Source organism: Columba livia, chromosome 5 (genome assembly GCF_036013475.1).
Source record: "Columba livia isolate bColLiv1 breed racing homer chromosome 5, bColLiv1.pat.W.v2, whole genome shotgun sequence".
In the NCBI taxonomy this organism is placed as follows: Eukaryota; Metazoa; Chordata; class Aves; order Columbiformes; family Columbidae; genus Columba; species Columba livia.
This window is the reverse complement of record NC_088606.1, coordinates 42,753,299-42,778,910: the sequence shown is the minus strand read 5'-3', so window position 1 is coordinate 42,778,910 and position 25,612 is coordinate 42,753,299. Positions and strand designations below refer to the sequence as shown.

General features: G+C 47.4%; 1 protein-coding gene across 6 annotated transcripts in view; it reads left to right on the top strand.

Annotated features, from left to right (window-relative positions):
- The window catches only part of ARHGAP1 (Rho GTPase activating protein 1), a 26,437-nt gene extending 825 nt beyond the window's left edge, over positions 1–25,612 (top strand). For 2 of the 6 annotated variants that reach the window (XM_065064717.1, XM_065064720.1), the window contains exons 2-14: positions 4,370–4,553; positions 5,367–5,459; positions 10,697–10,726; positions 15,898–15,985; positions 16,229–16,360; positions 16,871–16,957; positions 17,579–17,677; positions 18,409–18,516; positions 19,736–19,812; positions 20,205–20,282; positions 20,813–20,941; positions 21,117–21,220; positions 21,901–25,612. In XM_065064717.1, the coding sequence (XP_064920789.1) occupies positions 4,415–4,553; positions 5,367–5,459; positions 10,697–10,726; positions 15,898–15,985; positions 16,229–16,360; positions 16,871–16,957; positions 17,579–17,677; positions 18,409–18,516; positions 19,736–19,812; positions 20,205–20,282; positions 20,813–20,941; positions 21,117–21,220; positions 21,901–22,080 (1,344 nt within the window). In that variant the 5' untranslated portion in view covers positions 4,370–4,414 and the 3' untranslated portion in view covers positions 22,081–25,612. Of the gene's footprint in view, positions 1–3,980; positions 4,120–4,357; positions 4,554–5,366; positions 5,460–10,696; positions 10,727–15,897; positions 15,986–16,228; positions 16,361–16,870; positions 16,958–17,578; positions 17,678–18,408; positions 18,517–19,735; positions 19,813–20,204; positions 20,283–20,812; positions 20,942–21,116; positions 21,221–21,900 lie in introns of those variants that run through there. The other 4 variants (XM_065064719.1, XM_065064718.1, XM_065064721.1 and 1 more) reach the window with 4 other exon arrangements.

Here is a 25,612-nt window from a genome sequence, read left to right as displayed (position 1 = left end):
GAGGAGGAGAAGAAGAGGTGCAGCCCCAGCGGGGCTGCGTGTGCCCTGGTTTCCTCACGTGCTCCGCAGGTGATGGGCGGATCCTGCCCCGCGTCGAGAGCAGCCTCTGAACTTCGTGCTGCAGCTCCTGCAGACGTTGCTGAGCTCCGCACCTTCGTGCTCAGACCCTGCAGAGCACCGCTACGAGGAGGTTAATTGCTGTCTGGGATGGTTTTCCAGCAGGCATGGAGGTGGCCTTCAGCAAAGAGTTTGAGATGACCGAGGAAGGGAGGCTGCTGAATTAAAAAAACTGTTAAGATAATCAAGGGCCAAAGAGTTTCCTCAAGCAATAGTGTGTCTGTCCTGTGTTGGTTGGTCACAGTGCTCCAGACAAAGCTGATCTGACACTTGACCCATCAGTTCTTTCAGGGTAGTACAAGGGTGGTGTTGCTCTCAGTGGCACCATCAGTCTTGATGTGAGGGAAGACTTGGCTTGGACTCTCTCAGTGAGTCTCAGTCCTGAAGCTCATTCATGCAAGTGAGAGCTTTGAAGGTCCGCTGCTGAGTAACTTGTTTTTTGGCAATGAGTTTGATATTAAGACTGTAGGAAAGTGTAGGGACTTGACTGATGTTTACAGAAAAGCAGACACTTGTGCAAACAAACAACGCTGGGAGGAGGTGGCAGCAGTCAGAAGAATATTATAGTCACCCCAGAACTAGGATTCCTTTGGATCTGAGTGTTGCTTGTTAATTGCACAGGGAAGAAGAGACCACTTAGCTTTTGTAATTCTTTATTGTATGTAAGTGCAGGTCCAGGGTGTAGTAGTACATCATGGACATGTTTTGATATTTAAATTTACTTCTGAATTAATAGTACATCTGGAAGAAAAACGGGAAAAGGAAACTGTGGAGTAGGTGCAGCTTAGAAATAAATGATGAAAAAGTAGTGAAACTGGAAATGCAGAAAAAAGTAGTCTGAGTGAACAGCAGCTACCAAGACTTCATAGATACAAGTGAACTCTCTTCCCTGGCTAAATTCTGGTGGGATCTTGTATAAAGAGACTCCAGCTCAGAATTTGTGTGAAAATTATATTTTAAAGGGCTGAGGTTTCTCTCCTTCAGCAGAACATGCTGTTCTACAGCACATATATCTATTATTAAGGAAGTAAATAAAGACAGTAAGTGTTCAGGTCAGTCAGTGTAAGTGCAGAAAACATACCTGAATGTTTAGAAAAATGGAAGCAGTTGGCTCTTCGGAGCCTGGTAGTGAGTAGATGCTTCTGATGTCAATTGTGATTCTTTAGTTTTTAAATATTTGACTAGGCTTTTTACTTTTTAAATCTATATATGTCATTTTTCTTACCTTATGGTTGTCTATGCAGGGTGTATCACTTTGGTTTTGTCATGACATTTGTTTAAAACAAGTAGGGTTCTTAAACTGTGTTGTTTCTGGTGCCGTGCTGGTTTTTGACAACCATTTCACCCTTATACTGGTACAGGATGGACTTTCTGTTCAGTGACAGGTCCTGCTTATGTGTCATTTTTGAGTACATAGGGAAAGATCTCACACAGCTTCCCTGTCAGGAAATAAAATGTATATACCCTTACACTAAGATCCCCAAGTAGTATCTTATACCCTCATTCCAGGTCTCTCCTTCTCATTGCCTGCTAGTTCCTAGGCATTTAGAGGATTATGTTTGTTTAAACTGTTGTAGGGCTACCTGATGTGAGACCTCATGCTTTTGTCTTCTGCACTATTGGGAAAGGGTTGGGGAAAATTCTGCAAAAGTCTTCTAGAGCTCTGTGGGAGCTACAGTCTGACGCACAAGAAGGACCTGAAATCTAAGGTCTTCTGCTCTGGATCTTCTGTCCATTAACATTTCTGCCGTGGAACACTAACCTGGAGCCAAGGAATGGAGCTTCCTGCCTGGCTCTGAAAAGCATGTGGAGGTAACTGAGGAGTCTGGTCTGCCTTTCCAAGGGGTTAGGAAAGTTTTGGCAGGAGCACTATCCACCAGGTGCTTTTTCCAGCCTGGAACTGTAAGGATCCTACTAATGACCTCCTTCTTCCACATGGTGCCAGCGTAGGATTAATTTTATGCCCAAAGGGAAACCTCCCCAGTGCTCCCTAATAACCAGCTCTTCTGCCCCTCATCAAGCACTGCAGGTTGACTGTGGAGCCAAGTCATGATCTGTGTAGGGACAAGTGAGGACACTTGGTGTCTTGCTGGCCCTGTGGCAATACTGTCACTGCTCTGTGGGAAGATCTGGTCCCTAGGCGATTCAGGACCTTGCTTTGGGGGCACTGTTGCTACAGGGCAGCCGCAAGAAACTCACATGAAAGGCAACTTGGTGGCTGGCAGCAGTTGGACATAGGTCCTCTGTCCCCACCGGGGTGGGAGAGTCCCTGGGCAAGCTGAGGGGCTGTGCTGCGGGGCTGTGGGTGCTTCCTCAGCACAGAGGGCTGGGTTGTGGGGCTGTGGAGCTGCAGCAGGGAAGCCTTTAAGCAAGCTGACTCGGTGCCAGGCGTTGCCATAGAAATTGGATCAGCCGCCAGGGGTGGGGAGCCCTTGTGCCTTGGCTCCGCTACTGCCTGGTTCCAGTGTGAGCTCGCGTTGCAAGGGAACATGATTTGTCACTTCTTGTCCCTTGGAGGACAGAGGAGGTCAGACAGCTCTTGTGGCCATCACCAGAGGCCAGGGAGTAATTTCAGTTGGGTCTCTGCCTGGCTGCAGCAGTCAGACCCTGTGTGTTTGCTGTGCTGTCTGGGTGAATCGCTGCCCACATGTGTCTTGCTCTTTCATATTTTGGAAAACTTATTTCATTTGTTTAGCAATAGCTCCTAGCCCTTTGGGAGCCCCAGAGAGGTGAAAACTGGTTGTAAACTGGTGAGTAGCAGATAAGGGAAGTCAGGAAGTAAAAAGCAAGGAATGATCCAGAGGGAGGGGACAAACACTGAATATCCAGTTTCCTGTACTCTCAAAATCCGTCCCTGAGCTTGGTCACGAGTGTTGCCTTGAGCATGGATGTGATGACTTTCAGTGCTCAGTCTCTCTCAGTTTTTGTCCTTTGTGCTCACTTCCAAGTAACTGTTTCGTCATCTTTGGATAAATACACGTATTCATGTTCTTGGAATGGAAGATGCAAAACATCCTTGCCCTCCTCCATTCTGCTAAAGGAAGTAACTTTACTGTGAATGTAATCTTTCTACACAAAGGCTTTGTGCCTCCTCAGATCATCTTTGAACTCTTTGCTCTCCTTGTAGTGCAAAATAAGCACAAGCCTGTCTGAGAAACAGCCCTACAGAGAGTCTTGCTGATGCAAAGTGTCATTTTGCTTTGCTGCTGTTCCTCTTGGCTTGCTGCCTGTCATTCGTGTGGTCTGTGTGAGCAATCTAGATCTAGGTGCTTGTCCTTTCCAGTGTTTCCTTGCTTATTTCCAGGACACTGGCATTAGAGGATACAGCTGTTTCCTAGGGGTTATGCCCAAGAACTGGTACCCTTAGGAGGTGCTGGATGCTGTGCTAGATCAGCCCTGGGTTTGACATTTCTTCTACTCCAGCTGAAAGAAATATTTGCAAGCAATGGCAAACACACTGAACAGGCTGTTTCTTGGACCCTCTTAGTTCCTTGATCTCCTGAGTGTTATTGCATGCTTGGTGAAAAATACTCATTCTAACAATGTGGCTTTAAGTTAAAGAGATGATTCCTTGCTGCTTGCTGTCATGTAGGAGAAAGTGTTTGTTGGGTGATGCTGAAAGATGAGGGTTGTGTGTGTGTTGTTCTCCCTGTCTTACTAGCTCAGACTACAGAATCCTGTTTATGAAGCTGTTCACTTCTGTGTTCAGATCCCAGCACGCTGAAGCACCCACTTCAGTGTTGCTGAGCGCTCTAGCCTTCCCTTATGGGGAGAAGGGGGGGTGATTCCTGGGAAAGCTTCCAGCACTGGGCCAACTGTGGAAACAGCTGGGCTTTGTGCCAGCCCTTTGGAGGGAGGGGAAGCTCAGAGCTGGTACTGTGAGTGCATCAGGCAGGGGCTGGTGTAGCCTGTCGCCTTCCTCAACGTCTTGCGGCTGCCCCTGTTTCAGGAGAAAAGCTGCTCTGAACAGAGCAGTGGTCAAGCAAGAGACTCGCTCAGAGGGTTGGTACAGGCTCCTGATGGCCTTTTGATAGCCGTTGGCACGAAAGAATATGACATATGTCTGACATATGTTGGTGCTGCTGGCTTGGAGGAGGAGGAAGAGTTCCTGCCTATATTAAGGGGGAGGGGAAGTCAGATCTCTGGATAAGTAAAGATAAGGGAGGATTGGGAGAAAATTGGTGAGAAGAGGAAGAGCCTCTATGGGAAGGTAAACTTGCGATCTCTGTGTCTCATGTAGCGATCTCTGCAGTCCTCATTCTAGACGCTGCAAAATACACTGCGATATTTGGGGACCATGGCTACAGACCCACTCTCGGAGCTTCAGGATGACCTGAACTTGGATGATACCAACCAGTCCCTCAGCCAGCTCAAACTGGCCTCCATAGATGATAAGAACTGGCCGGCAGATGAAGCCCCAGCTTTTCCCAGATCAGGTAAGTATCCTACTTGTTTGGGGTCTGGGTTTTGGCCAAAAAGGAAGTGTTTGTCCTGCAGCGTTGTGGTCATATCTGCTTATACAGAGACCCCCAGCTGCATTTGAAAGCTTTACAGACACATTAATCTTGCACCACACCCAAGAGAATTAACCCTGCCATTGAACAGCACTAAAAAGCTCAGAGCCAGCTGATGTGAATATATTCTTCTCAGTCCTGTGGCTGGCTGCACTTTGGTGCTGACACTACAGACATGCTGTAAGTCCTTGAGTGTCTTCTGTTACGGTCTCTATCTAGCAGGATAGTTTGGCCTTCCTGAGTGGAAGGGTCTTGAACTCCCGTGTGGGAAGTGGGGCTGAAGATCTGAGTTGTTATGCTGAAATCCTGTGCTGTGGCCTGCTGCCCGAAGATATCAGGGAAATTAGCTCAAGGGCATGTAGGATGGCTGTCCATCAGGGGACAATGTTAAGATCCTCCTGCTCTAAAAAGCCATGATGGTGCCCTTGGCACTTGGGTTTTGGTCCTTGTGAATGTTTGTGACACGTTTGAACAGTCGTTTTTGAGACTGCATACAGTCTGAGGGACTGAGGGACACATATGGGCCTCATAGGATTGACTGGTCTCTTCTGAAGCCATTGCTGCTCTTGCCCACTCAGAATTTCAAAGGTGGGTTTCTGAGGTAGACAGGTGCATACATTAGTCCCTCCTATGTTGAAGAGCCATTCTTTTTCTCATTCTTTCTTGCTATTGTACCCCTCACCAAGGCGTTGCAGATCCCTTCTTCTAATTGCTTGTTCCTTGTGTTTTGTGCAGAGGACTCCAAAGGCTCCCCTGAGCCCGTCACTCACCTGCAGTGGGATGATCCCTACTATGATATTGCCAGGCACCACATCGTGGAAGTAGCAGGTAGTGGACTTTCTGTTTTCTCTTCTGATGTCTTTGCAGCTGGACTGCAGAAGCGTCTTTCTAATGGGGCTGTAGGGGCATCTGCTTTATGCCAGTCCCAAGTGACAATGACAGCTGGCATCATAAAGAGAAGGAGTACCAAACGTCTTGAATGTTACAATATTTTCTGTTGAACTCTGTTAAACTTGCGTTTCTTCTTGGTTCTTACTGTCTTGATTATATTATTAGCAGCACTTGGTTGCTTTTGCTGAATTGTTTTAGATATAGCCCTTGGCTATATCCTGAGCACAAGATGTGTTTTTTGCATGATAATGCCACAGAAATTACCTAGTTATGCAGTACAGCGGCAAAGTCCTGGGCTGACTGAGCAATCCACAGTAGGTCTGGCAGCTCTCTTATGTCTGAATGGCCAGAGCTTGCCATCCTGCCCAGAAAGAGCATTTACAGAAATCTGAAATGGGGAATAGGCCCATTGCAGGGAAAGACCTGATCATTCAGGATCACAAGCATTTGGATTTTTTCTGTGTAGTTGTCTTATTCATATTGCTTTAATTACACTAACTCTTGGTGATTTGCTGGTGGGACCTCCAACAGAACGAGTTTTAGGGGCTGTTTTTAGGTTGCTGTGGTAAGTCTGAGGGAAGGGTAATCCCAGTTTGTTTTGTGTTCTTTGTTTAAAAAAAAAAAAAAGGCACCTCTTCAACCTGTTGAGACTTGATTCACACTTCCTCCTTGATTATCTGTAGCCACCTCCTACTCCTCCTGTTGTCATTTCTCTGTGCCTTGGTCCCTGCCCAACATGTGAATTTGCAGTGAAGCAGAGGCACAAGCTGGAGTCCTCCTGGTTCAGGCTTGTTCTGCAGCAGGGTTTGACCACAGAGGGAAGATTCTCAGGCACTTACCTTGGTAAGAGTTGTCCTGACATCATTATTTTCTGGGTTGTCTTCTAGAATGAGCTTGTTTTCTCCTAACCTCTCATGTTACATCTTCTGAGGAACAAAATTATAATGGCCAACTCAAAACGTTGCCCTTTGTCTCATGTGTGCCTCTGGTTGCTCAGGTTGACAGGCCAGGTGTTTAGCATTTGGGCCATTATGTCTTGTAGATTTGCCACAAGCACTTTCATTTGCAAATGTGTTATTAACCTTCTTTCCCATGGGGCTGGAGTTTCAGGACTGGGATTTGTAGATGTCTGCACCCTGTGTCCTGACTGCTGGAGCTGGGAAGGGACAGATATGTGTACTCTACCATTTCAGTGATAATAGCTAGAATATTTGGAATGCAAATCATAGGGGTAACTGGTGTTTCTGGGCTCTGAGAGCTGGTGAGTTAAATGCTACTGTTATTCACTTCAGACGAAGTGCTTAGCAGAGAGATTAGATCAGAGACATTGATAAGACTGGAATGTCAGCCCAAACCAAGGATATATTGGTGTGCTGCTTCTGACGTAAGCACCAGTCTGTCTGCGGGATTTCTTTTCCGAAGTAACATGATATTATTTTTTCCCAGGCTGTCTGAATGCAATATCACTCCAGTGGAGGTGTGTCTCAGTGGCTGTTGGAATGCAGGCATTTGACACGTTGTCTAGGATAGCAAATGAAGAATTATCTAACTTCCTGAGAGGATTTTGGGGTGGTAGTGGCTGACTGAGAGTTGTGCCTGCATTCTTCCCTGTCGTGGTTTAAATCTGTGTTTCCAGTGAGCCCTCTGTCCCTGTCGTGTCTCCATATAGTGCTGAAGCAGCTCAGAGAAGCTTTTGTTGGCTGCTCCTGGCCAGTTTTCACCAGTAGCTGGTTTATCTGAAAGCCCGTGGTGATCGCACACACGGAACATGGTGCAATGCTCTTCTTGGCATTAGAAGAGCAAGTAGCACAGCTCCAGAGTGTATTTGCTGCCCCATAGTTTTGAGGATCGCTGGTGTTTCATATCCTGGAAGCAGGATTTATGAAGTTGATGAAAAGGGCATGAGTTGTAATCTGGGCTCTGGGGTGAAACTGTTTGTTCTGTTTTCTTGGTCAATAATTAATAACGTTAACTGTTTGGTGAATCAGACAGAGTAATGTTCTCTGGGCTGTTGTTGGAGGCAAGCAATCTGGGAAAATCTGGAAAAATCCTATTAGAAGTAGTCTGGAGAAACAAAATCTCATGGGAGGATTAGTATGAAACTGTTCGGATCTGACTGTACTGAGAAGTTGTGCTTGTCAGCACCTCCAGGTGCAATGAAGTGGCCATGCTGAACCTGAAACGATGTAGCTCCACCCTAGTTCTGTACAAATATTAGCAAATGGCAGCAGATCAAGGGTAGTTTTACCCATTCTGCTGATATATGAGCTTTCTCTTCTGTGTCCTTCCCTGTTCTGAACTTCAGAGCAGAAAGCAGATGGGTAACTTTTCCTGCCTTCCCTGAAATATATTCTGGGATAATGATGCTATTTTGAGACAAAAGCAGAATGCTAGTTCCCATCGTTGGGCTGAACTCCATGATCCCAGGGTTATTCTGTGTGGTCAGAAAAGTAATTGCTTCTTTGGGGATGGATGCATTATTACAAGCCTGGTTTTGATGACAAAAAGTGCACTCATTTTCTAGCTGGCCTTTATTTCTGATTCAGTTCAAGGCTGAATTTGAATATCCTGGCTATCTGGCCAGAGGGAAAATAATATTGGAAAACATTTTGCAGAATTTTCTAGAACAGTAAGAATTTTGGGTTTGTTTTTCACCCTGAGATAGTGCAGCAGTTTCCTAGAGACTCTCCTTTGTGCCCTGTGCTCCTGTCTCTTCTGGGGACTGGGACCTTCCTGGCAGAGGCTGTCTATGGGGGCAGAGCAGACGTGTCACTGCTGTCCCAAGCAGTGGTATGCCGCAGGAAGACGGCAGCAAAAGTCATCCAGGCCACCTGGATGAGGGAGTACTGTGGCATTGTTACGAATCAAAATATTTTAGTTTTGGGAAACTCATTGCTTTTCTGAAGAGATGATACTCTTACTGTTCTTTCAGACCTGCCTTAAGGTGTGTGTTTCTGGAGTGCAGGTTCTGGAGAGGTCTCTATGCAGTTGTGCTCTTCTTGGCTCTGAGTTACTCTTTTTTCTGAGTATTATAGCAGATAAATTTGTCTTTACATGTGGCTAGAAGTTGGAGCAGAGGTGGCTCGTTTTCACTGCACAAACCACTTCTGCAAAATGTGTGTTTTTTCCTTGATCACATCACATAGTGTTCAGAGGAAATGCCGGCTTCTGGTTGAAGGCTGATGAGGAACTATCCCAAATGTCTGTTATGTTTAAGAGTTTCTATATTGTTCTGCTAATTCTTATTGGTGAAGGTGCTGCTTCCATCTCCTTTGGGGTTGAGGCAGACTAGGGTGATATAATCTTAGCCTTGGATTTCAGCAGGGGCTGCACTGCAGGAATATGGCAGATAGTTGCCAACAGCCTGAAGGAAGTGTCTGGAGGTGGCAGTGCCTGCTGGAAACCTGGGGCTGTGTGGGAAGAGTGGGGCTTTTGTCAGCTTTCTGGCAATGTGCTCTTTCCTTGTTCTTCTGCCCAGTCTGAAATATTGGTCTTGCCTTTGTGGTCATAGCAAACCTATAGCTATGAGGTGCATCAGCATTCCCATTTTACACAATAACCAGCTTTCTTCCTTTTGGGATAAGAAAACTGGGGCTTGGCATATGATTGGCGTATGAATTATCTGCTGCTGTGTAGGCTGGAGGGTGGTGTAGCAGTTATCAGGAGAGTGGCCATCGCTATTTACTTCAGCTATGTAGTCCCTGCCCAGTGACTCCAAAGCTTTGCTGAAGCTCAGAGCATGTTTCTGCGAGTTTTTGTGGGAAATCTGCTGCCTCACACTGTTAGGTGCTGGCCTGCAGGGCTGCCCATCCCAGGGATGGCGGGTGCTGGTGTGCCCAGCACCTGTGACTGAAGTGGGAAAGTGAGGTGGAGAGATGGGGTCGCACCTTCTTGCGTGTTATGAAGCTGAAACTACAGTTCCAACAGTGGATCTTTTTTTAATTGTGAACCTGGTACCAAACCTACCCAAAAAGCTTTGTGGATGGCTGCAGGTGCCAAAGTTGTAGTTAGTGCTGATGATTTGCTGCTGCTGTCAGTGATTGGCATGGGGGAGGTAAATCAGTCTTGGAGCACCTGTAGCTGCAGGCAAATGTAGAAGGTGCAGACCAAACTTGTGTTGAAAGTATGTCACAGTGTGTCTTTGGTGGCCAGTGGGCTCAGAAAAGGCCTCTAATAACAAGGGTCCTTTTCCCTCCCAGTATGGTACATTATTATTGGCTCCATTGATACAGGGTGCCTGCATTTCTGCTGCTTTTGGATTTAACTTCTGGCTTTGACTTACAAATACTTTTACTAAAAATATATTTTTTTTATCATATGGAATAATGAGTTGCTTCTGTAGGATTGGGTCCATCTGAAGCCAGCCCAGCTTGTGCACCATGTTTTGACATGCAAGACCAAGGGAATGGAGAGTTTCTAAGGGATTCTAAGTTTCTAAGGGAAACCAAGGGAAGCGAGAGTTTCTTCCTAAAGCCCTGTTCTGTTTGGGCTCCTGTTGCGATAGGCCCATGTGTGTCTGTTGAATATATAGCTGTGGGAGTGATGGAAAGGGGCTGGGTGTGGCAATAAATGCCTTCATAGACCCCTCCCTGCCCAGAGAAACCTTTTTTCATTTTTTCTAACTGGAAGTTTCTTTTTTTCATTCAGAGCCTAGTATTTTTTTTAAGCTGTGGGTGTGTTGGGGATATAAATTGACCTAATCTTCAGTTTATTAGTGAAATTTAGCTTCTTGCAAAGCAGTCTGTCAGGTGTGTTATTCTAACAGTGTGATGCCATTCTCTATGTGCTTGAAAGTTGTTAAAAGGATCTTGACATTCAGAATTAGTTGTGTTTAACCCTTTTAAAAGTGGCAGTATGGCAGTTGCCATTTTGGTAGTAGGGGGAAGTGTAACAGTAAGGGCCAGAAATTTGACTGATTATACAGAATTAGTTGTAAATTCAAGAAAGAGATTTGGGAATCATGGGTTGCTGTTACTGCCTCTAATTGTTAGGTCAGGTTGCTTTGGAGAGGAGTGTGGGGGAAAGGTGAAGTAGAAGGAGCTTGACTGCTGCAAGACGGCAACTGAATGCTTCCCAGCGGCAACCTAGCTAGGCTCTGAGACTTTATACTCAAGATCATTTTCTGGGAAGGGTGTGAAGCTTGGCTTGCTATAACTTTGTTTCTGTTCCTCCAGATCAGGGTGCACTTGATGGGTCCCATCCAGGTAGGTAGATTTTTTTGTGGCACTACCATTTGGTACTGTAGATCGTGGTATTCCTTTAGCATGTCTGTGGCCTGTAGCTGGACTGTCTCAGGGGAGCCCAAACTTTGCTCAGCCTTAGGCTGCACTGGCAACTTTTCAGGAGTCCAAAGGCTGCACACAATTGTTGTCTGAGGGCTGCACCTCTGCCTCAGGCACAGCAGAATCATCTGAGCCAACTTTGGCGTGTGGGCTTTACTTTGGGGCTCTTGGGTGTCAGTGTAAATTCTGTTCCTCCTCTGTGATGGTGGTGGTCTGCTTGGACCATTTCAGTTTAAACTCATATTTACCTCGTTGTCATGTGTGCTTTGGAAGTTCATCCTGGGGTTGCTTCCTATTCCTCCATATGATCTGCTGCTGGGCTCACGTGCTAAGCAGCTGGTGTTTAAGCTGTATTCTCCAGCTGAAGGCAGCCGTTATCTATTTCTTCTCCCTTTGGCTGCAGAGATGACGCGTATTGGTAACTTGTTCCTCATTCTAGCCCAGATCTGTGCTAGACCGCTCTGTGCTTGCTGAGCATTTGTTAATGCTCTCTGGACTGCAGTCCTAAGCCTTAAGAATTTGGGTGCAAGTGCTTTCATACTTCTCAGTGTAGTTGAAAACTTGTTTTGGTGTGAAATTCTTTCTGCTGCTTCTGAACAGCAGGCCGAGACCTCCTCACAGTCCGTGGAAATGCTGATCCTCACTGCTTCATTACGTGGGCTCTTCTTCCCCCATTTGCCAGGTTTTCAGGCATCCTCCCATTTTGAATTCTTTAATCTGACCCTCTGGTATATTTTATATCAGTTAGAGCTGTACTCACTTGGTAAGCCTTTATGATTCTGGCAGTGTTTGGATATTGGGAATGTCTAGGTGGAAAATATATTAAAATACTTTGAGCTCCTTACCTTCTTTTCCTGAGAGGCTAAATCCACTTTGGAATTCAACAGGCAACTAAAATCTAACTATACTTAAACACTGCCCGGCTGTGTCATAAGCTTGGCAGGAACCTGAAATTCCATTAGAGGAGGTTTTACTAACACTGGCTCTGATAAACATCCTAAGTTTTGTGAAACTTGTATATTAATGTTCCAGAATTATGTAGTGGTGTTCTCTCCTTGACCCTGAACTCAGTTAACTTTGCTGGTTTTATCTATCTGCATTTTCTCAGGATCAAAGTACCAGGATATTCCCATTTGAATTTTTCATTGAGGTGGGCCCTCAGCCAGGGGTACCCAATGAAGGTAGGAATGACCAGGGTCCCTGAACTGTAGTTATGCTGCCAGTAGTAGTGTGTCAGCCTCCAGTCATGGCATCAAGGGTAACAGATACATTTCAGGACAAACACCTAGGTCAAGAATGTATCTTCCATGTTGGCTGTACAAATTTGTTTAATAGAGAGTCCTGTCTCAGGACAGTGCTGCTACCTTGGTATAAATTTATGTTCTGATAGGTTTGTATTGCTATAGGTTTCAGTCTGAAACATTAGTGTCAGTATTTAAACTTCAGCCCTTTTAGAAGTATGGTCCTGCACTGATTGGCTTGGAGCCGCAGCAATGATGTTCATTCCCTCTTGTCTTGGAAGTGCACAGGAAATGCTGCTCTTTGGTGAGGGGAAAAACCAAGCTTGGGCCTTAAAAGCACCATAACAATGTTCAGGAGAATTAGCATGTCCATCAGTGATACAAGTTAAAATCTCTTTAGATGTCTTCACTGGAGCAGCTTTGCATATTGGCTACTGTCTTGCTCTTTGTTAAGAACAACTATATCTGAATTGCATCCCATAGGGAGGTAGTTTAAATCCAGTGTAGATTGAAAATATTTTTTAATGTATGAACTTACAAAGTTATGCACATCTTTGGGATGCTCTGTGACTACTGATGGTACATAATTGCTGCTTTGTTGGTTTGTTAACTCTTGAGCATTCCTCATCTGGGAGAGGTAGGAGACAGCCTGAGAAGCTGATTGCTTCATGGTCTATAGTTGTGTCCAATGGAAACTTTATCTATTTGCAATTGCAAACAAGGGGTGAAAACCTAGATGCATAAGATTAATATTGCAAGCAGTACAAGGGATGGAGCATCTGGAAAAGATCAAACATGATAAGAATCTGTTTGGTTGGAGGCAGAGAGGCCACCTGCAGGCAGTTTCCTCTGACAGCCAGGAATGCATGGAATGGGCTTTAGGTTCTTGTTTATGAATTGAAACAACTGTTTGTTCAGATTTGATGCTGAATTTTGAATTTTGCCATATTGGAGGAACCAGACTGATCTGATGTATGTCAGATGGAAACAAGATTGGCAGTTGGTTGTTTTGAAAGTGTCTGTGTTGACAGGCTGAACTCAGCGTGATGAAACCAGAGTGCAACCCAGAACTCAGTAATGGGCATGCTGGTTCCTGTGTAGGTCTCCTGCATACATTTGTTCTGATTTGGAAGGCAAAATGGGCCACTCTTTTTTCAGTCATCCAGGGGACTATAGATTATCCTTTGGTGTACTTGGCCCTGGCAATTATCCAGGGGAAACATGCCATCTCCCCTTTGGCAGTGTCATGGATTGTCTGGTTTTTCTCAGACCTTTTCACCAAGGCTATGTAAGAAACGAGATTTTAGACTTTGCATAGGCCCTGCCATGGGCTTTCATGTCATTCCAGAGGAAGGTGTTTTCAGCTATGTGTTTTGTGACTTGTCAGGTCTGGAAATCAACACCCAGGAGTCTGAGCTGAGTGTGACCACCCACAACATCTCATGAACATGGTGTTGTGCTGCAGTTCTTCACAGCCAAGGCCTGCCTTGAATCAAGCTTGCAGTCTGCTTCTGGCCCTCAGACCATCCACTCTGGTGTGAAATGCAGCCTCTCAGTTAACTGAAGATAGCACCTATTCTGACTTTAGCACAGAGCTACGATCTGCAAAGATCTGTAGTCTTTCTGACCATTCTCTTTCATCACTACAAAACTCAGCAGATTCTCAGATACTATTGTCTTCTTGCTGCTCTGTGCAGGCAGGACCCTTTGTCTTCCAGGTGGAGACATACGAGTGGCTCAAGACCACTGGAAAGAATCGCTGTATGCCATATTCCCTGCCCAGCACTTTGTAGCCTGCACCTTTGTTTTATAGACATATTATGTGCATTAGGCTCAGCCCTAAAGCTCATAGCAAGCTACCGAAAAACTCTGGGCTAGGCAGAGAGTGGGCTACCGTGGGATATGCACTGCGATGTTGGTCTTGTGGCCTGGCTGTGACTGTATCTGGTTGGCCCAGATGAGCCTTGCATCAGTTACTCCTAGTCCTGCATTCCGGGTCATGCGTCCTCCCTACTTGCCCCTTACCTCTGCATGTGTATGTCGGTGTGATGGCCTCTGCCACCCTTTCCTGGTCTGTACCTGGTGCTGCCTCAGTGTCCCTAGCTTTTGGAGAGGTTCTGGCTTGTGTGCATCAGTAAATTCTGTCTCTCATGTTGTCTGGTGAGTGACTTGAAAATGGGATTTGTAAGGGAAAAGTGTAAATGAAAAAGTAGCAAGAGCCTGTTCTTCTGGCCAGGATGGGGGCAAAAGAGGGTTGATGGCTGCTGTATGTGAGTTCTCTGGCTGCCATTTGCAGTACCAAGTGGTCATCTGTTACTAACAGGAAAACCTGGGGTTTGCTGTTCCAGGGTTCAGTTTGAGATTTCAGTTGCTGCTTTGCTAGTGTAACTAAGCAGTGGTTAAGGGCCAGAGCCCGTGCAAAGGTGAGAAAATGGCTGCATGCTCAGAGTATTGTGAATCAGTGTGGGGAAAAGGATTTATTTCAAGAGAAATGATGTATTGCAAGTCTGTCCTACATAACTGGCAATCCTTGCTGCTTTTCTGTGCTGTGGTCTGTGTGAGATGGTTGTGCCGTAAAGGAGGAAGGAGGGTGTTGCTGAGTATAACCTCAGAAGCCCCTTCCACTGCTCCATGCTCGTTCTGTTTGACAAGAAAACATAGCTCTTGGAGCAGGGTGAGTAGCAAGATATGAAGACTGTAACCCTCCACACTAAAGGAACCATTTCATCTCCACTCATGCTAAAAAGCAAGTTGTCCTTATGGAAATGAAACGGGTGTTGTGTCTGGGAGAGAGCCAGAGTCTACCTCAAACTCTGTATGTTCAAAACATTTGTGACCTGGTTATTACCTAAATCTCTCAGTTCCCCTAGCATGTCTGCTAAGCTTGTCCATGCCCATCTGCTTGGGCTTTTTGATGGGGCTGAGATCTCTGCTGGCAGAAGTCCACTGATGAATGAAGACTTGCTTTTGGGAAAACTTGGCTTGTTGTCGCTGAAGCCTCAAGTGGTAGCTGGGAGTGTCCTCCCCAAGATGAGGGTGCTTTATGGGTTATTTGGCTCCAAAGTGATGGGGACTGTTTTCTGCTGTTTTTTTACACAGAATGCTTTGTTGTGCCACACTTCGCAGCTCCTTCCAGTTCAGGTTGGAAAAATATCTCTGTGGATGAAAAATCTAGGAAGCAGTGAACACCTTGTCTTGCAGTTCCCCTGGAGAATTCAGCAGCCCTACTTGGTCCATCTGTACAAGAGGCTTATGATGGTGCTTGCTTCTCATCTCTGGGGTGCGGCTGGGACTGCCCTGTTTCTAGGGGTTTCTTGGTTTCCAGGGTATGAAATGGCTTTATTCTGTGTGCAGGACTAAGCTTCAGGTGAAGCAAGAAATAAATGCACCAGACCATGAGCAGTTAGTCTGGGACAGGGTGCAGGATGTGATTGTTGTGCCTGTGAGGGGCAGTTTTCCCTGTGCCTCCCTGGCCACACGTGCAGCGGGAGCAGTGCCCAAGGCAGTGTTGCAGGATTAATGCTCTGAGCCCTCTGCTCGGTACCTGAGGCCTCCATCCCTGTGTGTCCCAAGGCATCCTGGCTTCCAACCCTTCCTCTTCTTTCAAGGCTGGAGCATGGACTTTGTCCTCCATTTGCATTGTGGGCTTGCCAGGCCCTTGGTGTTCAGGTTTCTGCTTCCATACTAGGCCTGTGGTAACTCTCCTGAAAATCAGGTTAAGCTTTGCTGGCAGCTGTGGCAATCCAGACTTCTGCCTTGTCATGGTGGTTTCCCATTCTCTGTTTACCCGTTGCTGCCAAGACCACAGTGTTGTCTTTAAACTCCCTGTAATCTCTGGCATTTCATCTGCAGGTGATGACAAATATGGAAGGAAGGTAATTTTGTTCAGTGCCTGCCGGATGCCCCCAAGTCATCAACTGGATCATGCGAAACTGCTGGGGTGAGTAGTGTCTTAAGAGGCTGCTGTTAACTTCTTAAGCTTGACATAATTCCCAGGTGCTGAATTCCTGGGGTCAGATCTATCTGCAGTAGTTTCTTTAGCTGGACATGTCTTCCCAAAGTGCTTACCTCCATTGCTGGAAATGCAAATCCTCTGTTACAGCGCACAAAAATGAGTCTCAAAGGGAGGAAGAGTCTCCCTGTGGCAGAGAATGTAGTGAGTTCAGCAGTTGTCTCTTCTCAGGTACCTGAAATTCACACTGGACCAGTACGTGGAGAGTGATTACACACTGGTGTACCTGCACCACGGCCTGACCAGCGAGAACAAGCCATCACTGAGCTGGCTTCGGGATGCATACAGGGAGTTTGATCGCAAGTGAGTAAGGCTAGAGCAAGCAGGGATATAACATACTGTTCTGTAGCCTAACATAGAAGATCTTCCTAAGGCCCCTATGTAGTTTGGTGGTCATAATTTATTATCATTTATTTCTGCTGCTTATGGAGGTGAGTTGTTGTTTGTTTAATGCAGGCTGAACCATGGGATAAACAGCTCCTTCTGTAGTTACATCCTTTAGGCCACCAGGCAAGCAGCAAAACCAGGACCCAGTGTAAGTGTGTCAGCCTTGTGGTATAATTGTTGCTTTCTGGTGGGGCTGTTCACTGCTTCTCGCTGGATCCTGAAATACAGCAGCACATACCTTCAGGCTGCTGAGTGGCCTGACACAGCTATGAAGCATGGGAGAGCAGAGGCCAGGGGTGCTGGGGAGTGATGAGCCTCTCTGCAAAAGGAATGGAGCACCTAGAGTGCCCTAATCTTGTGGAAAGGTTGGTAGGTTGGTTTCTCTGCTTAAAGTGCAGCTCATCCTTACTTAGCTTCTCTTGACAGGTACAAAAAGAACATAAAAGCCTTGTATATTGTGCACCCAACAATGTTCATCAAGACCCTGCTGATTCTCTTCAAGCCTCTGATCAGGTAGGAAGCACTGTATGAGACTCACCTGCATCCTCACACTGCACAGGGATAATGGGGTATTATTCGTGGGGCACAAGATGAGCCCAGGCTGCTGAGCCTACCCTGGAGTCTCTCACCCGTGCTATCTCCTCCTCTTTCTGAGCTCAGAAATATTTAGACACAAGAAATACTGCTCTGGGAACCTACAGAGTTTGCAGCCATGTGCTGCTCCCTTTTTATCCAGCCAAGTAGAAGTGGAGTGTTGCGTGCTTTGCCAATAATGAAAAAGGAAATGAGAGCATCAGTCCAAATCATATTTAATTCACTGTGTTGATGCTGAAATCCTAACTCTGTAAAGTAATTGAAAACAAGACTTTTTTCAGCCTACCGCTGAACTTAGGAAGGAGAAATTCAGTGTTTTACAGCTGCTAGGGCTTCTAATGTGACTTGGAAAGTCTTGACATCTCCTGGAAAAATATATGGATTTAGAGAGCTGTGTGGGCAGCATTGCTGCTCAGAAATACCTGCCCCTTTGCCCCACTGATGTCTCTTGCAGAGCCCTGCTCTCCTTGCCTTTAAGAAGTCTGTTCTGATACTGGATTTCTTGATTCCTCACATACCTACTTTGCTCTTGTTTTTCAGCTTTAAGTTTGGAAGAAAGATTTTTTATGTGAACTTCCTTAGTGAGCTGGAGGAGTACGTGAAGCTGGAACAGTTGGGGATTCCAAGCCAAGTCCTGAAGTGAGAATGCTGCCTATCTCCCATTTGCTTAGGGCTGTGTGAGAGGGGACTTTTCTGGAGGAATGGCAAGGGGAGGAAGAGCTTGTTCCACTCAGGTGGTGTTTTTGGAGGCAGTGGTGACAAATTACCTAAAGGACTATTGTTTCTCTCCATCCTCCTTCCTGCGTGTCCATGGACCCAGTTCCCAGTTCTGTCCTTGACTTCAAAATCCTTCTCCGGTGGAGCACATGTCATCCTGCCTCTCCCACTGACCCCTCAGGGGCTTTCTCCAAGCTGCTGGCATTAACACTGACTTGGAGCTTGTGCTGCACATCTGCTGCATCTGGGCGCCTGCTTTGCTCACTATGCACAGCTCAGCTTGTCTTTGGGGCTTCCCAAAATTGCCACAATCTCAGTCCTACCAGATTGATTCCCTGTTCCTCACACACACGTGCAACTGTCTCATCAGAAGCAGTGCTATCCTGGCCCCCTGCCCATGCTGCCTGTCAGCCTCAGCTACTCCAGCTCCTGATACCAGACAGATATTCCTTTTTCCCTGCTTTTTTTCTGGCAGCGAGATGTTTGTTCTTGTTGCCCCTCTGCTCCAGAGCTGCCTGGTTTTGCCTAAGTGGAATCCACCATGCTAGGCTGGAGCTGCTACCAGTGGATGTGCCGTGGGTCACATGTAGTGCTGGGTTCATGCTCTTTCTGAGAGGTGGAGTCACTTTTTACTAGTTTGTGTTTTGCCACAGATACGATGAATATCTGAGATCCCTGCAGAAACCTTCACAAGTGCCCCAGAAGCCAACACCTCCACGCCCACCGCTGCCAAACCAGCAGTTTGGAGTCTCACTCCAGCAGTGAGTATCTCTGGATTGTGTTGTCTTTGCCCTGACTTGATATGAGGTCATTGTATTTATAACAAAAGTGGCTGTAGAATTTCTTGCAGTTCGGACTTCTGAGAAAGCTTTAATCATTCTTCTAAGGAACCCTGTGCTCATGTCCAGATCCCGACTCAGTTCAGTTCCACACTCTGATTCCCTGGCTAGATTGTATCTAAGTTAGGATGAGATTGTTTAGGCAGCTAAGACTCACTTAGGGAGGAGCAAAATAAGGGCCATGGGGATGGCTTAGCGCCACTAGAAACTTCCTTTAAGCGAAGAAGTCTGTAGGAGGCTGATGGAGGTGTGTATAGGGCTATGCTAGTTTGATTGAGCAGTGCTGCAGATCTGTTTCTTCACTTTTTTCCATATCATAAGTTCTATTTTAAAAGCACTTCTGTTCACCCTTGTACTGATTCCCACCCCCTATTCCTGCATGGTGACACAGGGAAATGCAGACAGTAGCAAGGGCTGGTGATACTGGCTAAGTGTTGAAGGTATTCTTAACTTCAAGTGTGATTTTGCCTCTCCAGAGAATGAGGAGGAGCCAGTACTGTGCGGCCAGGCAGATCCTCTGAAGCAATCTGGGAACACATTCCCCAGCTTCAACACAACATTCCAAACATAACCCCATGGTGCTCTGTGCCTGAGTTTGTTAGTGTCCTGAGGGAAGTGAGCAGCTCCATGCGATCAAGTGGTAGACACTACTGAATGTGAGAGCGGCAGCAAACACCTTGTCATCAGTGGGTCTTCCCTGACAGCCACTGGGTTGAAATATTAATATATTCCATTACAGGAGTGGGGTGGGTAAACTTAGCCCATATGTATTCCTCTCATGCATCAGCTTCTATCTGGCCTTGCTCCTATGCGGAAGGAAAAAGGAAGCTTAACCCTTTTCACCAGATTCATAACTAGCAGCCTTGCCTTCTGGGAACCCCTTTGCCCTGGCATCTACAGGCTACGATTTTTATAGAAGATAGAGAAATATTCCTGTGGTGTAATAATGAGCTCATACTTGCTCCAGTGAATGATGTAGCATGATGGGTGAAGAGGAGAGAAGGCTGGAATAATTGCTGAAGCAGGGACTCACATGGCAAGATCCTGTGTGGTGGAAGTTGTGTGGGCAGCTTCCGGTCTGAGGGGCTGCATGCAGGGCCGGGAGAACCAGGCATTTGTAACCTTTTGTCTCTTCCCACAGTCTCAGGGAGAAGAGTCCTGATCAGTCTCCTGTTCCTCTGGTGGTCAGAGACACCATTGCTCACTTGCAGGAGCATGGTAAGTGTTCAGGAGAAGCTGCAGCCCCTCTTAGTTCCATGTCAGTGGCCTATCCTACACCCAAGTTCCCATCCAAAGTGTGGTAAGATAAAGAACAGCAGTCTTGAATGTGTAAAGGCCTGAACCAGCTGAGTTAGACTTCAGGAGAGATTGTGTGTGGCTTAGGAGACCTCTTTCTTCCAGTCGTCCACACTTCCACTTGTATAAGTAGCAAAATACTCCTTGTATCCTTTGCCTGGTGACAGAAGCAGAAAGAATGTACTCTAAAAAAGGGTCTTGTTGACATCTGTCTGAATGCCCCACAGTATGGATTTCTGAGTGTTAAGACCAGCATTTTTAGAGATTCTCACATGGCTGTTCTTTTTTTTTCCCCACCTGTTCTCACTTCACAGCTCTTTCTACAGAGGGGATTTTCCGGAGATCAGCAAATACACAGGTTGTCAGGGAAGTCCAGCAAAAATACAACATGGGTAAGTGCCCAAACTCAGCAGAGCCCTTCTCATTCCTGAACTATTACTGTCCCACTGGAACTGGGTTGGAACTAGTCCATCATGCCTCCTGTGCTTCTCTGATATGCCTGTAGGTGAGGCCTCATCAGGGTATGACGTGAGTTGCAAGGGAAAAGCATATTCATTCCCACTTACATTCCCCTTGCTGCACTTTTTCTTTCTGAAAACTTCCCTGTTCCACATGGTAGGAGATACCATTTAGCCTGGTTATACCGGAGGGACTGGAGATGACCAGGAAGAAAGTGGGTCACCTGTTTCATGTGATGACTTCTAAAGATGTAGTGCTGGATTCAGCAGTGCTTGGCATATACTTCTGGGACACATTTTTCCACTCTGCTAGAAGATGAGGTGCTTCAGTACCCTCTCTGTGTTCTGCTTTAAAATACTGCTTCCCTTTTTCTGGGCTCTGACCACCATGTCCCATTCTTTGTCTGGAGGAGGTCCTGCTTTGGCTAGTGAGCACTGAGTCTTTGCTCTGTGTACTTTCTTAGGTGTGCCTGTGGATTTCCAGCAGTATGAAGATGTCCACCTTCCTGCTGTGATTCTCAAGACCTTCTTGAGGGAGCTACCTGAGCCCCTCCTCACTTTTGGCCTCTACAGCCACGTTGTCAGCTTCCAGAGTGAGTTGTAACAAGAGTGTGCTTCTCCCTGAATGTTGCACTGGCCAAGGGCAAAAATACCTTCTGAGGGGACAGTCCTGCATGGGATACCCTGTGACTGCAAACACGGATTTCATCAGGGTGGGTGCTGAGGATTCCTCCTGGACTTGCTTGTCCTGTCTCTCTTGATTTTTAGGTGTGGAGGAGGTGAATCGTGTGAATGTTGTTCGTAAAGCACTCCAGACTCTGCCAGAAGAAAACTACGAAGTGCTCCGTTTACTGACAGCCTTTCTGGTGCAGGTGAGCTGCTCCAAACGTGGGCAGTCGTATTCTAGTTCAGTTGCCAGTGCCTTGCATCAGCTTTTTGACTCCCTGCTCCCCTTCTTCTTTAAGAGAAAATGAGTCTCAAGCCAGGAAATGGCCTTTCTTTACCTTATGTTCTCGTTATACAGAGATCAAGAATGATCATGGTGAACTAGCCTAAGCAGTTGCTTCTCATAACGCTGAGAGGTACAGATGGGCATTAAGCCTATGTGATCTGTACCAGGGTGTCTGAAAGCTCCACAGGGAGCTGCAAAATATTCAAGTAGGTCGGACTAGAAGACAGGTCTCAGATCTGTTCCACAGAACTTTCTCCTGCCAGATAAGCCACTGCAAGGCTATTCTAGCACAAGGGGGGAACATTTTGCTTTGAGTGCTGATCAGGACTGTAAAGATATTGGCTGAGGGTGCTCTCAGTCCTATTGTTACGATATGGCCTGGTGGTTAAGCCATAGTGGCAAATGGCAAGATATTGCTTCTCAACTCCTGAATGCTGAATGTCATTTGTGTTTCTCTCAGATGTCTTCTGGCACTGGACTTTCAGCCTCTTTCTTCCCATTTGCCCTTGGGAGTCTCTCAACTCTGGCTTTGGGGAGGGTAGGGAGCAGCCGCGCTGTTGTTCTGTAGGATTCACAATGGTCTCTTTCCTTCCCACATAGGTCTCTGCTCACAGTGACAGAAACAAGATGACAAACACCAACCTGGCAGTTGTGTTTGGCCCAAATCTGCTGTGGGCCAAAGATGTAGCCATCACCCTAAAAGCCATCAACCCCATCAATACTTTTACGAAGTTCCTCCTGGACCACCAGAAGGAGCTCTTTGAGGATGTGGAGGCCTGAACCCTGGCCAACCCACACCAGCACACTGTGCCCACCTTCCCACCTTCTTTCCCACCTTGTCTTGGAGCTGTGACCAAGCTGTCTCCAGTGCAAAGGGACCATTGATCCTCTGGGTGATGAGCAGAGTGAGGGCTGTGGAGATGGTGGAGAAAGTGTGTAAGTGAGCAGGAGACCTGCTGCTCCGGATGGGGAGGGGAGCTGGTCTCCCAGCTGCTGAAGTGGAGTCCTAACCCACCTGCCAGTCTGTGCAGCTCCTCCAGGGCTCATCACCAGCCTGCTCCCCTGTCAGATGACCTGCCTTCCTTTCTTCCTTCCCTCACATGCAGTTTTTCTGCCCTCCTGGTCCCTTCCTCAGCAAAGATCTTTCTCGTTTAAGCTCCCAATAGCCCCAGCTCACCCCCCTTGCCTCAGCTGGGCTGTCTGGGCTCGGGCAGGCTTGCTGGGTTTTGCAGCAGAGATGTTTTTGCTGCAAGTGCCACCTCTCAGCACTGAATGTGCATCCTGCCTTTCCCCAGAGGCACCTGAAGCAGGGAAGGGAGCCAGGCAGCCCTGTGCTTCAGGTAGCAGCATGTCCTGCACTTGCAAACACCACTGCAGAACCCGTGCATTGGGCAGGCAGGTGAAGGACAGGCTCACAGCACATGGGCTGTGTTACCTGTCAGACTCCAAGGAAGGTGAATTTAGCCCAAACACCTCTGGGGTTGCCCACTGCAAATTGTATTGTGTTTGCTGGGGTGCAGCAGGTGAGGTGCTTCCCGTAGTTACCCAGTTCAGGCACATTTGTCCGTCCAGCAGCATTTCCAGCCTGGCTGGGGAGGTTCATGCCAGACCTGGATGTGGTGGGGGGCTGGCTGGGGCTCTTTGACAGCAGAATGGTGGGGAGTGAGTGCCCTGGTAGCACTGACCTGCCGAACACCGAGGATCACTGTCTTTCCCTGTGGCAGCAGCACGAGGCCTCTTCTCCGTCAGGCTCGCATATGTTTGCTGAATGGCACAGGCTGCCTTGGCTCGTTGTCTTTTTGAGCAGAACTTTCCGCAGCATGGCCTTGAGGGAAGGTCTAGAGACTGGGGCTAACCGCCACCCTGGCACACACCATGCCTGGATTACAAATTTCTGCCCAGGTGCTGAGCACTCGTGCCAAAGCTGTGAAGGAACAGCTATTCCATGCCAAGGGCCTTTGCCCCGTCTCCTCCTCGGTTCATGCCTACCTTCTATCCTACCGTAGAAGCCAGGTTAGATGCATCCTGTATGGCCTGGGCATGGCTGGAGAGATGGGGTTGTTGGCCAGGCAGGCTCAGAGTGGGGTGGGCCTGGCACCCTCCCAGAGCAGCTGCAGTACTGTTAGGGCAACACTGTTGGGTTTGGGTTGCAGCATTCCTGTTACCTGAGCTAAAAGTGATCCCTCTTTCTGGCCTGGGCCTGGCAGGGTGTTAGTAGGGAGCTGCTAGCCTTACATCACCGCTGTGTTATTATATATCTTTGTATCTTGTGCTCTGCGTGCCTGGGCTGGTCCTCGCTGCCGTATCTGGCCACAGGGACAAATTTTTTGGACCAAGCAGAACTAGTTTTTTAAAAGCTACTGGATGCTAAATAGAATTTGCTTTTTCATAATGTATTAGCCTCTCTTTAAGCGCTGACCAAAGGTCGGTGCCCCAGTTGTAATCAAGGTACGTGACGTCTGTTGCAGGAATTATGGAAACTGCTCTTTTTGCTGAGCTGTGGAATGGGGATGGGTGTGAACGCAGGCAGCGCTGCAGTGCAGCGCAGGTCCAGCCAGGTGGCTCAGAGGAGGCACACCAGCGTGTGGGTGGGAACAGTGAGCAAGAAACCGAGCGATGCTAAAGCTGCAGCAAGAGATGTTCTAGGAAGGGGCTGGGTATGATCCCTTCTAGATACTGGGCGACTTTGCCCCCTGTAGTCTACAAGGCTGCTTAGTCTCCCTCTTCCAAGAGTGGGATATGAATTGTTTCAGCCTCAATGATTCACAGCAGTAAGCAAATAAATATTTTGGAGGTAGAGACACTCAGCTCCTAATCCACCTGTGATCTCTGCTACAGTAAGTGAGCAGGGCTGATGTGCTGTGGAGGAGTAATCTGGGATGGACAGTGTGGTGAGAGGTGTACTTGCCCCAGTGTTTGAGGCAAGGTGCTCTGGACAGCCTGGGAGGAGCGTGGATGCTGAGGGAGCCCAGGGCAGCCCCTCTTTCCCTGCAGGCACCCTGGTCTGTGCAGGCTTCAGAATGGGGGGGACTTGGTGCTCTGCCTATACCTGCAGGTGACACCAGCCTTGCTTACATCCCGCTAGAGGGACGGCAAACCCAGGTAATTTCTCCTGGGACAAGCAAGCCGCAGGTTGGCAGCTTGGAATGGGGAGTGCCTGTATGCAGGGGCAGCAAGGACCGTTCCCTGCCTGGTGGCAATAGGAGCGGTGCTGGGGAGGCTCAGCTTCTCTCCAGGGGGAGAGCAGGGGTTGCTGCAAGTGTCCCAGTTCTGGCTGGACTTCGGTGGGTGCTTTTTTTAAAAAAAAATATTTTTCTTTTTTTAGTGAATTCTTGAAATAGTGTTTCCTTTTTTAGCAAAATAGAGACTGGTGCATCCCCTGCAGGCAGGGATAAAAGCCTGCTCCTGTTCATTGCCTGCAGGGAACAGATTTGAAGGGTGTTCAGGAAGCTGCTACTGCTCATGGTGGGAAAAAGTGCATGAAAATCCTGGAAAGGACGCAGTGTAATTATCTCCTTTCCCCTGCTGTTCCTCATGCTGGAGCTGCTGGGGGGCCCTGGGTTGCTTTTGCTTCTGCAGTCTGCTCTCCTGAATGTCTTGTACTGTAATATCCCTCCTGGGATGTAAGCAAGGAAGGGGCTGGGGCCAGCCTGCAGTCTCTGCTTGGTGGGTGCCCAGGGGCTTAAATCCCCTCGTCACCTGGTCAGCCCCCTCACATGGGCAGCACACTGGCTGGACTGGGTTTCTCTGCCAGGTACAGGTTGGGGCAGGATCTGATTAGGGTGCTGGTCTTTGTAGATTTTCTCCTTGCTGTAGAGCTGCCCAAGGGTCTCTTCCCTGGCTCGTCTTTTAGGTTGGCTATTAGTCACTTCTTCCTGTGGGGGATCCTGTGCCACTTTGACCCTCTGCTTTTTAGCACCTGGACCATTCCCCTCTGCTGAGCCTCCTGCTGTCTTAATGGCCTCTGACCACTCCCTGCTCTCTGGCCCAAGCTGTGTACTGACACCAGAGCTTTTCGGTGGTGCAGGGGGTGCTGGGGCCACCTGGATGCCTTGTTGCCATATTTGCTAATTTGAGAGAGAGCTGAGGGCCAGTTTGGTCCCTGTTTCCTCTTTTGTGCACAGGGGCTCCTGTGCAAAACGTTTGGCTTTGCTTTTGTTGCTGGTGTTCCCTGCCTTTTCTGTTGATGTTCATCAGATGCAGGGCTGGGGTTTTTATGGTTCATATTGTTTATGTCCTTCTTATCTGCACCAATCTTATATTTCACAGTTTGCACTTTTTGTATTTCAATAAAAATCAAAATGTAATCCCA